Here is a 16,435-nt window from a genome sequence, read left to right as displayed (position 1 = left end):
GTCCCTTCGCCTGGACTGCAAACATCTCACTTTTCCCCATATTTAGCTTATACCCCGAAAACCGGCCAAACTCCCCAAGAATCCTCATGATTTCTTCCATCCCCTCTAATGGGTCCGATACATACAGAAGCAGGTCATCTGCATAGAGTGAGACTGTGCTCCACACTCCCCCGGACCAGGCCCTTGAGGCTCTCAGAGCAATTGCCAATGGCTCTATAGCTAGCGCGAACAACAGTGGGGAGGGGACATCCCTGTCTTGTCCCCCGGTGCAGTCTAAAATAGTTCGATGTTGTCCTATTCGTCTGTACACTTGCCACAGGAGCCTGATACACAAATCTGACCTAGTCAATACAGCCCCGCCCAAATCCGAACCGTCCCAGTACCTCCCACAGATAATCCCATTCTACCCGATCAAAAGCCTTTTCTGCATCCATTGCGATCATTACCTCCACCTCCCTACCTTCAGGGGGCATCATGATCACATTTAACAATCTTCTTACATTGGCCACCAACTACCTACCCTTAACAAACCCCGTCTGGTCCTCCCCAATAACGTCTGGAACACAACCGTCAATCCTGGAGGACAACATTTTGGCTAGCAGTTTGGTGTCCACATTCAACGGGAATATCGGCCTGTCGGACCCACATAGCTCCGGGTTCTTGTCCCGCTTCAGAATCAGTGAAATCGTGGCCTGTGACATCATCGGGGGTTGCACCCCACTTTCCCTTGCCTCATTGTACATCCTCATCAACACCGGCCCCAATATACCAGAGACCGTTTTATAGAACTCCACTGGGTACCCATCTGGTCCCAGGGCTTTACCCGCCTGCATGGCCTTCAGACCCTCCGCCATCTCTTCCAACCCGATCAGGGCCCCCAGCCCTTCTACCAGTTCCCCGTCCACCTTTGGAAAATTCAGCCCCCCCCCCAAGAAGTGCCTCATCTCCTCCGGCCCCATAGGGGGTTCCGACCTATACAGCCTACTCTAGAAATCCCTAAACGCCTTATTCACCCCTGATGAATCTCCAACCAGATTCCCATCGCCGTCATTTACTTTCCCTATCTCCCTGGCTGCCTCTCTCTTTCTAAGCTGCTGTGCAAGCATTCTGCTGGCCTTCTCTCCATACTTATAGATCGCCCCCCTCACCTTTCTCAGCTACTCCACCGCCCTCCGTGGTTAACAAGCCGAAGTCCGCCTGCAATCCCTGCCGTTCCCTTAAAAGCCCTGCCTCTGGGGTCTCCACATACCTCCTATCAATCTGTAGTATCCCCTTTACCAGTCGGTCCGTCTCTGCCCTGTCCACCTTCTCCCTATGGGCCCGTATCCTGATCAGCTCCCCTCTGACCACCGCCTTCAGTGCTTCCCAGACCATCGCTGCTGAAATTTCCCCCATGTCATTGACCTGCAGGTAGTTCTGAATACATTTCCTCAGCCGCTCACACACCCCTTCGTCAGCCAAAAGTCCAACATCTAACCTCCAGTGCGGATAATGTCTTTATTAACCTGCAGGTCAACCCAGTGCAGAGCATGGTCTGAGATTGTGATCGCCGAGTACCCTGTGTTCGCCACCCCTGCCAGTAAGGCCCTGCTCAAAATGAAGAAATTGATGCGGGAGTACACTTTATGCACATGTGAGTAGGAGAACTCCTTCACCCTTGTTGGTCAAATCTCCATGGATCTACCCCCCCCCCCCCCCCCCCCACAAAACCTGCTCCATGAACCCTTTTAGTTCCTTTGCCATTGCTGGCATCCGGCCCGTTTTCAAGCTTGACCGGTCCAAGCCAGGGTCAATAACTGTGTTGAAGTCCCCTCCCATGACCAACTTATGCAAGTCCAGGTCCATCTTCCCCAGCATCCTCTTTCTAAACTCCACATCATCCCAATTTGGCGCATACACATTTACTAATACCACCTGCACCCCCTCCAGTTTCCCACTGACCATAATGTACCGACCTCCCACATCCAAAACTATTCTACTCGCCTCAAACACCACCCATTTATTGATCAGGATCACGATCCCTATAGTCCTCTGAATCCAGTCCCGAATGAAAGACCTGACTGACCCAGCCTTTCTTCAATCTAATCTGGTCAGTTACTCTAAGGTGAATCTCCTGCAACAGTACCACATCCTCCCTCAGTCCCCTAAGATGCGCGAACGCATGTGCCCTCTTGACCGGCCCATTTAACCCTTGAACATTCCAGGTGATCAGCCAAGTTGGGGGGTTCATTGCGCCCCCCCCTTTCGCCGATCAGCCATCCGCTTTTTTGGGCCCGCCTCCAGCCCATGCTCCGCACCTCCACCGGCCCGCCCCCAGGCAGTCTCCGCCCCCAATCTCCTCTCTGTCCCTTGGCCCAAGTTCCTCCCTCCTCAGCAGAACACTCCTCGCCCCCCCCCCCCCCCCCCCCCCCCCATAACAACACTGTGTAACCCAACCCCTTTGATAAACCGAACATATGCACACACCCCCACTGCGCTTCCGTGAATTAGCCCGTCCAGCTTGTTTGGTGGCCCTCATCCCAGGCGCCGGATAGTCTCCCACCCATTGTTCCCTCCCCATCCTGCTCATGCAAACATACTCCAACATCAAACAATCCCCACACAATTGCCTGACAGAGAAATACCAAAATCTAAACAAGCACACCTCCATCCCCCAACAGCGCAAATGAAAACCTTAACTCACTCAGCTCTGCTGCTGGTCCCAAATCAATACAGAAGGCATTACAAACAGCTTCCACAAATCAAAAAACGAGAAACTTTTTTAAAAAAAGAACAGAGAAACAAAAAGAAAAAAAAAAAATGAACGTTGCAGCAAAGTTCAAAAGTTCTCAGTCCACCACCAGTCCTTTCATTTTCACGAAGTCCAGCGCGTCCTCAGGCAACTCAAAATAAAAGTGCTGTTCCTCATATGTGACCCAGAGACGGGCCGGATACAACAGTCCAAACTTCACCTTTTTCTTAAAAAGGATCGACCTAATCTGGTTGAAGCCTGCGCTTCACCTGGCCACCTCCACTCTCAGGTCTTGGTAGACCTGCAGGATACTATTGTCCCACTTACAGCTCCGTGTCTGTTTGGCCCACTGTAGAATACGCTCCTTATCCAAGTACCTGTGGAATCTCACCACCATTGCCCTCAGGGGGGTCTCCAGTTCGGGGCTTCTTCACGAGTGCTCTGTGAGCCCTGTCCACCTCCAAGGGTCGGGAGACTGCCCATCACCCAGCAGCTTCTCAAACATATCTGCGATGTATGCCCCAGTGTCCGCTCCTTCGGACCACTCCGGGAGCCTAATGATTCTCAGGTTCTGCCGGCGGGACCTATTCTCGAGGTCCTCCACCTTCTCCAGGAGCTTCTTCTGCTGTTCTCCCAGCATCCCCAGCTCCAACTCCACCGCAGTTTGATGTTCCTCCTGCTCAGCCAGCGCCTTCTCCATCTTCTGGATCGCCCAATCTTGGGCATCTAATCTGAGCTCCAGACACTCAATGAACTCTTTTATATCGGGTCCAAGCAGTCCCATTTCTGCTTAGCAAAGCCTTCCTGAATAACTTGCATCAGCTGCTCTGTTGGCCGCTTGGTCAACAAACCAGAGGTCCGGTTCTCCGCCATGCTGTCTCCCGCTGCAGCTTCAGCCCAAGCCTTCTCTGTCTTTCTGTTTCTGCCTTTACGAGCACTTCTAGTCCTTCTCTCCATGCACCGATGTGGGAATTTAGTCAACAATTGCCTCTGTCTTCAGTTTTACAGTTCAAGTCCAGTAGAAAATCGGGGGAAAAGGTCCAAAAGTCCGACCCGAGCAGGAGCCACCAAATGTGCGACATACTCCTTCATAGCCGCCACCGGAAGCCTCCTGAATAGGGGCAGCACGGTAGCATAGTGATTAGCACAATTGCTTCACAGCTCCAGGGTCCCAGGTTCGATTCCCGGCTTGAGTCACTGTCTGTACGGAGTCTGCACGTTCTCCCCGTATGTGCGTGGGTTTCCTCCGGGTGCTCCGGTTTCCTCCCACAGTCCAAAGATGTGCAGGTTAGGTGGATTGGCCATGCTAAATTGCCCTTAAGTGTCCAAAATTGCCATTAGTGTTGGGTGGGGTTACTGGGGTATGGGGATAGGGTGGAGGTGTGCGGTTGGGAAGGGTGCTCTTTCCAAGAGCCGGTGCAGACTCGATGGGCCGAATGGCCTCCTTCTGCACTGTAAATTCTATGAATCTATGAATGCTTTTAATTTAATTGGAACTTTAACTCCCTAAACGAAACAACTCTGGCTGCATTTCTTTGAAAGCAATGTAGATAATCCATCTCCAATTCTCCAGCTAAGTATGCCACCTGCTGTTTTATGATCTTCCCTTTCCAGCTATTAACCCCTTAAGTATGACAGTCTTCAAGCTGTTTTTGTTGCATTATACCATATTCTTTCTACAAGTTAACTAGAATCTTCCCAGAACTAAAAATTACATCAAAATCTTACCATGATCTATGAAGTAGGTATTTATCGCAACATACAATATAAGATAGCTGATCTCTCAGATTCAAAAGATGACCGTCATAAATTTCTGATAAGTTTCTCCCACCAAAACTGACACTGTAGCAAGTCAATTTTGTTTTGTCCAGGTCCTGTCTTCGTGTTTCCTAATCAATTCCATTTCTCTGCTTCCCAAAATTTGCGAATTGGCTGCCACTTAGCAAGACTGTATTAAAAATGAGAGCATTACATTTGACAGCAGGGTTCGGCTCCCCTTGAATTTGCTTACCTTGTTACAACCTGTATTTTTACATGTAATTCCAACTTTTACTTCATCACTATCCTCTTCTATAAAAGATAGAATTTTGTTTTAGTTTGCAACTATTCAATATTGAGTAAGTGGGTAGGAAGGAAAATTACCTTTCCACCATGAGTATTTCAAATGCTATAATTTTCATTATGCAGCTAATCCTTGCCTTTGATGTCAACAGAAGACACTGATTTCTATGAGAACTTGCTTTTATACCAATTGTTCTTACCAATAGACATTGTATGCAACAGTTAATAAAAATAAATTTGAAATTAAGAACATACATCAGCTACAATTGTGATTTAATAATTTCGACCTATTTTTATTGCAAGTTCAAGTGCAAAGAACAGCATACAACTATATACTGCAGCTTGTAATGTCCAAAATTGTTCACCTTTATTTGTAGGTCCATTGTCAGCATTTAACTTGAGTTTTTCTAGCACTTGCTTCAATGACGAAGAAACCTTTTGCTCCAACCTTACCAAAGCGGCATCTGGCCTATTAGGAACAAATAAAATGCTTTTATAGGTGTTACCCAAGCACATTCAGTTTCAAAAAATGTAAACTGAATCCTGTTTACTTGCCCTCATTGTTCTTTTTAGTAAGAACCTCTAGCTTCCACAAGTTCATAGATGTAATAGCCCATCAAGTAATAACAAGTTTATCGTAGAGCTTCAAAAACCAGCCAAAAATGATCCTGCTAGTTATGACCACAGAAGATGTTATTTGCTGAGCAAACCAAATTCCACAGGAAAACTTGTCTAACTGATCATAATCTTTTTTTTGTATTTTGAAAACAAGGGAAAGAAACTACTGGGGCGTCATTCTCCGACCCCCCAGCGGGTCAGAGAATGGCCGTTGGCCGCCGTGAATCCCGCCCCCGCCGGTTGCCGAAGTCTCTGAAGGGAGAAAAGTCGGCGGGGGCGTTAATGGCGCCGCAGACGTCGGAGAATGGCACGGGTGTGCGCAAGGCAGCCGATTTTGGGCCTGCCGATATTCTCCCTTCCGGATGGGCCGAAGTCCCGTCGACGTGATGACCGGTCACGTTGACGTAAATCAAACCTCCTTTTAATCGGCGTGAACCTAGCTCCAGGTTCACGCCGACCAGCGTGGAGGTGAGTGACGGCCTGGGGGGTTGGCCGCTGGGCAGGCGATGGCGTGGCTGCAGTCTGAATGTGTGGGGGAGAGGCGTGTGTAGGGTTGTGAGAGTGGGCTGGGCTCCGGGGGAGTGCCGGGAGGGGGGGGTCCGTGCCGGGGAGGAGGATGGGGGGGGGGGGGGGGGGGGTCCGTGCCAGGGAGAAGGATGGGGGGGGCCCATGCCGGGGAGGGGGATGGGAGGTCCGTGCCGGGGAGGGGGATCCGTGCCGGGGAGGGGGATGGGGGGGTCCGTGCCGGGGAGGAGCATGGGAGGTCCGTGCCGGGGAGGGGGATGGGTCCGTGCGGGGAGGAGGATGGGGGGTCCGTGCTGGGGAGGAGGATGGGGGGGGGGGGGGGGGGGGGGGTCCATGCCGGGGAGGGGGATGCGAGGGCAAGTGAGTTGGTCCACCTGGCCAGGTGCCAGCCTCCAACAGTTGGACCCATGCGGTCCATGCCACCTGGCTGGGGGGGGGGGGGGAAGGAGGGGATATGGGCAATGATGACATGTCGTCGTTCGCACCCCCCCCAACCAGGCCGTCATGTTTTCCGATCATCCAGCGATGTTGGCCGCCGTGGCGGCAGCCGCTAATGTCTATGTTGCCCTGGATGAGGAGGAGGAGGAGGAGCGTGCCAGGGAGGCGGCGCAGGCTGCCGCAGGAGGGGCAGGCGGCAGCCGCCCAGGCTGGAAGGACACCTGACCGACAGGACGAGGAGGGGGAGGAGGGCGTCGCGGCCCCACGGCAACGGAGGCACCCGAGGGCGCCCCGTGTGTACCGGCCCCGGCAGTCATACCAGGACCTCACGGACCGGGAATGCAGGAGGAGACTTCGGATGAGGCGGGAAACCGTGGCACACATCTGCCAGCCTATCCTGCCCATTGCCCAACCGATGCGACGGGGGGGGGGGGGGGGGGGGGGGGGGGGGAGAGAGAAAAGAGTCCGAGGTGTCGCGGTGTTCCAGGACCTCCCCTACAGGGGGAGCCGGGACGGACCACACCACCTCCTCCTCCCTCGGGGTGCCCGATGGCCCCCAGGCCTCTACATGGGTGGGGGATGCGAACGGATTGGCCATCCGACGCCCCCCCGACATCTGGCGCTGCCAGTCCTGGAGGCCCGTGCTGGTATCGACAGGGGTCTGCAGGTTTGCAGCCATGGAGCCCAGGGGGTTGGCAAACCCTGTCTGTGACTGTGTGACGCCGGCTCGCATATGGCCACTGGCGCCGATGCCCTCATGACCGGCACCACTCCCAGCTCCTGGACGCTGCTGGACTCCTCCACCTGCGACTGCAACCGCCGCAAGCCGGCCGTCACCCTCTTCGCTCGTCTCCGGGTCGGTGGTTGCATCTGATCTATGTGTGGGTGTGGTAACTCCAGGAACCCGGGATCCATCTGGGCGGCAGATGTTCGCTTGGGCTGGGCTGCCCTCCGACCGCCCGGCCCCTCTGCTGCTCTTACCTCCACCTGCTGTACCGGGGCGGCTGTGTTGTGCGCACCAGTGAGTGTACCAGACACCTCATCACTAAAGTGCCCAACCGTGGTGAGTGTTTCTGCGATGGTGGAGGGTGTTGGTGACAGCAGTGGCGTTGTGTCGTGCTCTTTGTCCCACTCTGGAGTCCATGGCACTTTGGGGTGGGGGTTCGTCTCCACCCATCCACTCTGAGTCACTGTCCGGTATTTCGTCTTCCTGGGTAGTGCTGTCCCGGCTCGGCTGTGACGGGGGCCTGTGGCTGCCCCTCTCGTCGCTGAGTGGCACACGCCTGCGTCGTCGCACCCGCACGTGACGGGGGCGTCGTCTCCCTGTTGCTCCAGGTCTCTCCGTCTCCCGTGGTCTCCAAGGGACATCCTGTGGGCGTCGCATGCCGGAGGGTCCGGGTCTCTCCGTCTCCAGTGGTGTGCGAGGGGCATCCTGCGGGCGTCGCATGCCGGAGGGTCCGGGTCTCTCCATCTCCCGTGGTGTGCGAGGGGCATCCTGCGGACGTCGCATGCCGGAGGGTCCGGGTCTCTCCGTCTCCCGTGGCCTCCGAGGGGCATCCTGCGGGCGGTCTGCATCTGCAGGGATGGGTGCCTCGACGTTTGCTCCTGCATAGGGGATATGGGGGAGGGGGGGATATGGGTGAGGGGGGGGGGATATGGGGGAGGGGGGGATATGGGAGAGGGGGGATATGGGGGAGGGGGGAGAGGCTCACCCTGTCTGCTCTGACGTGGTCGTTCACCTTCTTGTGGCACTGGGTGCCTGTCCGTGGTTTCAGAGCCGCAGCGGTGACGACCTCTGCCACCTCCCTCCACAGACGCCGGCTGTGGCGTGGGGCAACTCTGCGGCCATGCCCGGGATACAGGGCCTCCCTCCTCTCCTCCACTGCGTCCAGGAGCGCCTCCACATCCCGTGACTGGAACCTCGGGGCTGAGCGGCGGCCAGCCATCCAGTCGGGTGTTCCGGTCGGGTGGGGGGGGGGAGCAGCGCGTCCTTATGAGCCGTCACGCCGTGCGGTGTGTATGACGCTGCACGGCGTGAACCATGTGAGCAAGCGCGGATCCCGTCACGTCGCTGCTAGCCCATTTTGGGCCGGAGACTTTGCAACGAATTTTCCGGCGTGACGCAAGTCAGATTTGCGCCAATCGGCGGACTTTGCGCCGATAACGGAGAATTTCGCCCCTGATGTCAATAGCTTACAATTCCTGTCTCACTTTTGGTATTTCAAAAATATTAAGATTTATTAACAAGAAACAAACTTAAGCACACAAGATTAAAGTTATGCCATTAAAATAGTCTTACAAAAGATCCCCGAAAAACTAATTTAGTCAGAACACAGAAGTAAACACCTTCCTCGCAACACCACCTTAATCCGATATTACTCATGCTGTCACTGTAGTAATGCATACCACACAATTTCTCAAACTGTCTTCCACCCTTTGTATGGAAATCCAAGAAAATTCAGAAGCAAGACTGCTTTCTGAAACCAAATTCTTTTCTGATATCTGGATAGCTGTTTCAGAAGTCACTGAAACTCAGCAGAGCTGTTCCCAGGATATCTTCTTCACACAGCCAACATAACTAAGCTCAACATCTTTCTTTAAATATCTTTTTTCCCTTTCATCTTTGATTTAATTTCCATCAGAAACTCAAGTCAGCTTTTACAAAAATACTGTCATGTGAGTGTCCCTTTAAGAAAGGTTTGGTCTTACCATATGACTTGTAGCACGGCATCAGTGATGTGGAGCTGGGCTGTGGCTGTCAGATGAGAGGGGGTTTAGAGTTTGGGTTTCAGTTTTGGTTTGTTGCTTTGGACTGTAGAAGAGAAGCAGTGTTTCTCTGTTTTCATTTTAAAGCTGTTCCAGGGAATTGAAAGCACATTGGGTGGCAAACTACCGTGGTAACTTTAAAGATAGAGCTGCTTTCCGGAAGGAGTTTTGGATCTGCTGGCTGGAACGGGATCAGAATTTCAGGGAAAGGACCAGTCCCATTCAAGTGAGATTACAGTGTGCTGGGCCACACCCTTTAAAGGGGTTTTGGTTTATTGGATTTTGTATTGAATTAGAACAGATACTAAAGGGATTCATTAAGAGTTATATACATAGATTACTGTAGCTGTTGTGTTTTCTTTATGTTTGTAATTGATAACAAATTCTTGCTGTATTTTATATACGTTGACTACATTATTATAATAAACTTTGTTTCGATAAAAGCGCCCAAGGAGATTGATGAATCACACCTGAAGTGAAGGCTCTTGTGCTCATCCTAGCCAAATGCAACATAAACGGTTATAGGTCAGGTGAACTTCACAATGCACTTTGGAGTTTCTAAGCCCTGGCCCATAACAATTTACAAAAATATTTTGTCTTCTTATTGCCTCTACTTTTAGGTCAAATACAATTGAATATCCTTCCCTTACAAAACCGTTAAGTTGTAAATGTTTCTCACTCTCTTGAAACTTAACAGCTGAAAAGCCAAGTCCTATCACCGAATGCAAATTTCTAAACCCTAACCTATTTAACTTCACCGTGGCTTCACTTTACCAATGTATGCATTTAGCACTTTTACCCCTTTCATCCCTCAACTCTCCCAGACAAGTCTCCAGCATAATTAAATTGTTTACACACAGCCTTCTTTACGGAATAAAACAATATTCCCCAGAAATATATCCTACAGCCAGAGGCCAATTTGGAACGCAACATCTACATTCAGAATAGACAGCCAACAATAAGTGGAAACAATAAAAATATTTTTTGTATTGTATTTGATTAGGAATATGGATTTTAAAACAATTCAAATTCCTGCCTTAGATTATCTTGCCCTTATCCCAAGGCAAAGTGATTATTCCACCAGTTAGCAAATCTGACTATTCCTCAGCCTAGACAGAAACTGTTTGCAAAATATCAGAAGATGATGTGACAGAAGATTTCCATCACGTCCTATTCATCATCCAAGTAGAATCTACCAGCAATGCCAAAAGTCAGAAATAACTCCAGCCCCTATTCCAACACAAGAAAATGCAGTACAACTAATTTTACAGTGAACAAATGTCCTGATTAATAAAGCTACTTAAAGATTTGCTCCAGCGTCACAACATTTCAACTGGCCATTTCAACTGGAGATTTTAACAAGGCTTTATTATTTTAACATTTGGAGAACATTTTACAAGCAAACTAAAACAAACAAAATGAGAAGGACGTCAGATAACCTTGTCAGGTTAAAATAAGGCAACTTTTTATTGAGTCATTAATCAAATTAGTTTAGCTGTTGTTTATAAAAGTCTGTCAATACCGTATTCTGTTTTGATTTGAAGATATCAGGAAAACAAGTGGTATTCCATAACATTTCTAATACATATTCCAACAGAAGGGTTCACCCTACAGCTCACAATACAAGAAATGTGGTACAAGTTTCAAATTGTGGGAAGCATGAACTTGATATTTGTACAAAATATGAAAAATAATTTTGCGAAGGAGCACAAACTGTTAACTGTACAAGTAAAATATAACTCAATCACTGAAAGGTCCATAATGATTTGATATTCAATCATTATCTTGGTGAAAGGAATATCCTTCCCAAACTAAAACAGATGAAGTAGGATTGTGTTTCTCATTCTTTTCGATTTTAGAAAGATTTACCTTGGTCTTATAAAGGATTCAACTGGTTTTCGGCTCGGCATAACATTTTCATTACTTCTTGATTCTAGTCCTGGTTCTGATGAGGTCTTCACTTCAGGTTTAACAGGCTCAGGAGGCTTTTTATTGCAGTGCTTTCCTTTTGTACAACCCTAAAAAAAAAGTAAAAAGACATTCTGGCTTTCAAGCATAACAAAATCATTTAGTTGCTTCAAAACATTAACTCAGAGTTTGCAGACAAATGGGATGGTGCTGACCTCGAAGAAAGCTGGCTGCAAAGATTTAGCTTGTTTTATGGATTTTCCATATTTTTATGTCAATTTCAACCTGGCTCCGTTTATAGGGGATCTCTGGCATCCTAGACAGGGAAGTCAAACAGGCTCAGCAGCTAATCATACACATTCTCAGCAGGTATCAAGTGAGGAAGTAAAAAGCACGGATCATCATTCACCTTTTAAATAAAAGTTGGAACAATGCAGGGAATCAAAGTAGAAGCTTAAATATCAAACTAAAAAAATGTTAAAAACTTATGGAATTTATTATGGAAGGAAGAAACTCCAGACTTCTAACATTCATTTTTCTGGACCAGAGACGTTATTTTTCAGTAATTATGACTTAGCACACCCATTAAAAACTCAACTCACACTTCATTCAACAGCAAAATGAGTGCATAACAAGTTACCGTGATGATAAAATGATCATTGGCTGTCCTGAAAATCCACCTGGTTCACGAATATCCTTTAGCGAAAGAAGTCTACCATCCTTAGTCAGTCTGGCCTACACGTGACTTTAGACCCACAGCAATGTTTGCTGTTCTCTGAAATGAACTGGCAAGCCACTCAGTGCAAAGGCATTTAGAGATGACCATCAATACGGTCCTTGCCAACAATGCCCACATCCCATGAAAGAATAACGTCAACGTTGTTGCAAGCTTATGTTCTAGGCCATAGTCTATGTTGGACAGAAGACGTTTCTATAAAATTAACTATGCAATTACATCAACTCAGAATTGTAATAGAAATTCTTTTGAGATCAGGAATGTATATTGATGTCTTTCACACTTTTGCATCCCCAATATATTTTACAATGAATCAAGAAAACATTTAGCAAGATAATTCCAGATACATATCAGAAGTGGTTTCACTTCCTTGGGACAGCTGAGAAATGCAGTTCCAAATTGACTCTTAGTCAAATTAGTGCAGAATCTTGGAAATGATAAAAACAAGTGAACATACTCTCACTCTCCCAGATTAGTGGGTTGGTCGCTCTGCTCAGTTTGAACAACATAACTTTAAGGTATCCACCTACAATCGAATCTGCTGGGAAAACCTGCCCAAATGGGCAGCATGGTAGCACAATGGTTAGCTCAGTTGCTGCACAGCTCCAGGGTCCCAGGTTCGATGCTCGGCTTGGGTCACTGTCTGTGCGGAGTCTGCATGTTCTCCCAGTGTCTGCGTGGATTTCCTCCGGGTGCTCCGGTTTCCTCCCACAGTCCAAAGATGTGCAGGTCAGATGGATAGGCCATGCTAAATTGCCCTTAGTGTCCAAAAAGGTTAAATAGGGTTACTGATTGATTGATATTTATTGTCCAATGTACCGAAGTACAGTGAAAACTTTTTTTCTGCGGCCAAGGGAACATACACTGTATATACCTAGTAGATAAATAAAAAAATAATTGACAGAGTATATTGACAAATAGCACATGAACAAATAGTGATCGCAGGGCAGTGTGAAAGTGTACAAACTCAGCAATAGCATGATGGGAAAAATAGCCAACTAATGTAACCATGTATAAGAAAGTTTGACTCTAGGTATGCTTTTGGTGTCACCCACGATTTTGGCCGCCTCTGGCAGCAACGTGGATTCCTTACCTCTGCAGGCTTTCCCATTCTAAATGCTCTTTGGGTTAAAAATCTCCTCGTTGCTATTCAACTTCCTCGTCAATTGGCTATCATTAAATGTGCTGCGCACACTTCCGGGGACACTCCTGTGCAATTAGGAAACGCCCGTGCGGATTCAGCCGCTAACGCAGCGTCTGCATCAGCCTCTATGATTGTTCCCGCAGGGAGTACACAGTCTTTAAATCAGCTACCTATTCTAGCAACAAAGGGCATGCCAGAGTTAGCTGAAATTCAAAGGTTACAGAGGGACGCCTCTGATTCTGAGCGCACACTATGTAAGTCAATGGGGTGTTCGCATTCGTTGACACAAAACCTCTGGCTTACCCCAGTAGGTCAAGTTTGTGTTCCAGATTCGTTATTGCCGATACTTATTGATTATTTGCATTCTTGTACCCATCTTGGCAAGGAGGGAATGGTACAGCTACTTTTGAAAACTTGGTGGTACCCAGATCGGAATACAGCAGCACAAATGCGGCTGGATCGATGTCTTATTTGCATGAAAAATAATAAGGGTAAAGGCATTAAATGCCCTCCCGGAACAACCCCCTTGCCAGATGGTCCTTTTGCCTGCATACAGCTTGATTTTATTGAATTATCTAAAGTACAATGCTATAAATATTGTTTAGTGATCATTGATGTATTTAGTAAATGGATTGAAGCCTTCCCCACCACCAACTGTACTGCACATACGGTGGTAAAATTACTATTGACAGAAATTATTCCCCGATTTGCGATTCCCAGAACGATGACCTCAGGCAATGGAACATATTTTGTGGCTCGAATCAATTCTGAATTGTGCGAAGCACTCAAAATTAAACAACAACTGCACTGCGCGTATCATCCACAGGCAGCAGGAATTGTAGAAAGAGCAAATGGGGCCTTAAAAGAAAAATTATCTAAATTGGCCAAAGAAACTGGATTAAATTGGCTAAAGATATTGCCTTTGGCACTGTTTCACATGAGGGTTACTCCACATTCGCGGTCCGGACTGTCAGCTGCAGAGATAGTCTACGGTCGGCCAATGAGGACTCCCTGGGATGCCCATGAAGAACCCCTAGAGGGAACCCCTAGAGGGAATAGACCTCCACGTTATGGGAGATAAAATGCAGAGTTATTTGAAGCAATTAACATTTTCTTTGAAGTTTCTCCACTCGCAGGAAAATCAGGCCCATCTCCCAGCAACAGCCGGAACAAAGATCCCTCGATATCCAGTAGTCAAACCAGGAGACTACGTGCTGATAAAGAATTGAGACAGAGAGAAGTTAGGGCAACGCTGGAGTGGCCCTTTTCAAGTATTGCTGACTACACCGACTGCCGTTAAACTCGAACGACGTTAGAGTTGGGTACACCTATCGGATTGTAAGAAGATTGGTTCCAGCCCCAATGAGGACGCAGAATGAGGATCTTCATTATCACATTTGGACTATTTGGACTAATTGGTCTTAATGGCCATTCGGCAGTAGGCGAACAAACTAACAAAGAGCTGCGTGCTAATAGCTTTCTATATATGTCATATATTTATGTTGACAGATTGAATGTAAGTAACTGTTGGGTTTGTACCCGTATCCCCATCCATTCCAAGGAGGGGCTACCTCTCCAATCACTCCCATGCCACTTAGCAGAAACAGTTGAGTGGATACTGTGTCAAAACCGAACACAGGGGTTCGGTGGAGATATGAAAATTTGGAGATCGGCTGGCTATGGGATGACTAGATCTTCAGCCTGGTATCAACCTGGATATCCCCATGACTCGAATCCCCCTGCCCTTACCATCCCATCGAGCACTGCGCAAGGATCCCTATGTTTTAGTAAATCAGGAGAAGGACCATCAATGGGGCAGAGTAGGTTTAATCTTACAACTGAATGGCAGGGACCGATACCAAACCTCTCCAACAAGGGTATGCTTGTTCTTGATTGGTCCAGGGTGTGGAATAAAACATCAAATAGCTCATGGACGCATAATTCCCAGGTACCCTGGATGACAATGGCTGAGAATTTTACGGCCTATAACGGGACCTATTTCATATGTGGCACTAAAGCATACTCCTGGCTTCCCAGAAATTGAACAGGGTCCTGTTATCTAGGATATGTCGTACCCTGCATGCACCACCTACTCTCCCTTAAACAACACTCCTCACGAATCAGGAGGGCCATTAGTAAAACCGAGGAGTTCTTTATGATCGCCTTTCCACAATACGGAACAGGCAAGGCAGCAAACGAACTGATCCTTATGGCCTTGGCATTGGAACAACTGTCGAACATAACAGCAGCAGAATCCAGGGCAACCGGACGGGCACTAGCAGAGGTCTCGGCTGAGCTAGTGGCTGTCCGGACTGTGGCATTACAAAATCGAATGGCTCTGGATTATCTGTTAGCCTCGCAGGGAGGAACGTGTGCCATTATAGGTCAGGAATGCTGTACTTATATCCCAGATGCCTCTGAAAATATTACCAACCTAGCTGACCATATAAGACAGGCGGATCAACTTCAAGAAATTGGCCAAGAATTTCACGATTATAACCCACCAGGTTGGTTAGGTTGGCTGGGACATGGATTGTTCGATTGGATCTTTAAGGCCTTCATACTACTACTACTACTACTATTACTATTAGCAATAGGATTGCTTGGATGCTTGTGTCAATGTATTTACACCCGTCTCCTGAATATCCCTATTTGAACAATTGAGTGGTTGTCCTGAAGGGACAACAGGAGGGAATGTGAAAGTGTACAAACTCAGCAATAGCATGATGGGAAAAATAGCCCACTTATGTAACCATGTATAAGAAAGCTGTGTCAGCTAGTGCCAAGACCAGACCCTGACAAACTAGACAAAGCTAAGAATCCACATAATCGTATCATACAAGGCCAGAAGAGGGAAAATAGTGCCTGACCTTAGTAAAACCTGATAACAAAGTCACGATCTAGGAATGTCCTAATAACACAACCTCCTCATGACCTAGGACCATCTGTGTCAAGGCATCATGAAGGCAGAGGTGAAAGCAAAATAAGACCACGTCTTAAACCCTCTAAAGACAAAATACTGCAAATAAGCCGAGTCAGGATCTTTCCATGACAACATGTTTGGTCAGAAGTTATGACTGTATTGATTCCTTACTACTGATTACATTTTTGAACAAGGTCTGTTTTTGTAAAATGATACAGCTTTTGTATAAATATTGAACGTTTTCTCCATGTCTTTGCGAGCTTGAGAAAGAATGAGCAGTTTTGCTTTAACTGCTCTCTCTCTCTTCAAACTGTAGCCATACTGCATGCAGACTTTGGTCAATAAAGACAAAGTTATTTTTTATCGAAACAGAGTTGTAAAGTTGTTTTCTTCACAGTCTCGAAGTAGGAAAGATTTCCAAGACGACAGCAGCATAGGGCTTCATGAATAATGTCCTTCCAGTCTGAGGGAGAATTGTTGAGGAATCTAGTAGCTGTGGGGAAGAAGCTGTTCTTATGCCTGGATGTGCAGATCTCCAGACTTCTATATCTTTTGCCTGATGGAAGAGTCTGGAAGAGGTCAAAG

The 16,435-nt window shown here is 47.9% G+C and overlaps 1 protein-coding gene across 1 annotated transcript in view; it reads right to left on the bottom strand.

Moving 5' to 3' along the window:
- The window catches only part of LOC140391697 (cysteine and histidine-rich domain-containing protein 1-like), a 65,130-nt gene that overhangs the window by 28,700 nt on the left and 19,995 nt on the right, over positions 1 to 16,435 (bottom strand). Inside the window, exons 4-6 of the mRNA XM_072476458.1 lie at positions 11,009 to 11,157; positions 5,158 to 5,261; positions 4,743 to 4,801 (exon numbers count right to left, since the gene is read on the bottom strand). Of these exons, the coding sequence (XP_072332559.1) occupies positions 4,743 to 4,801; positions 5,158 to 5,261; positions 11,009 to 11,157 (312 nt within the window). The remainder of the gene's footprint in view (positions 1 to 4,742; positions 4,802 to 5,157; positions 5,262 to 11,008; positions 11,158 to 16,435) is intronic.

The sequence above is a fragment of the Scyliorhinus torazame genome, chromosome 15, assembly GCF_047496885.1.
Source record: "Scyliorhinus torazame isolate Kashiwa2021f chromosome 15, sScyTor2.1, whole genome shotgun sequence".
Taxonomy (NCBI): Eukaryota; Metazoa; Chordata; class Chondrichthyes; order Carcharhiniformes; family Scyliorhinidae; genus Scyliorhinus; species Scyliorhinus torazame.
This window is presented reverse-complemented; position numbering and strand designations above follow the sequence as displayed.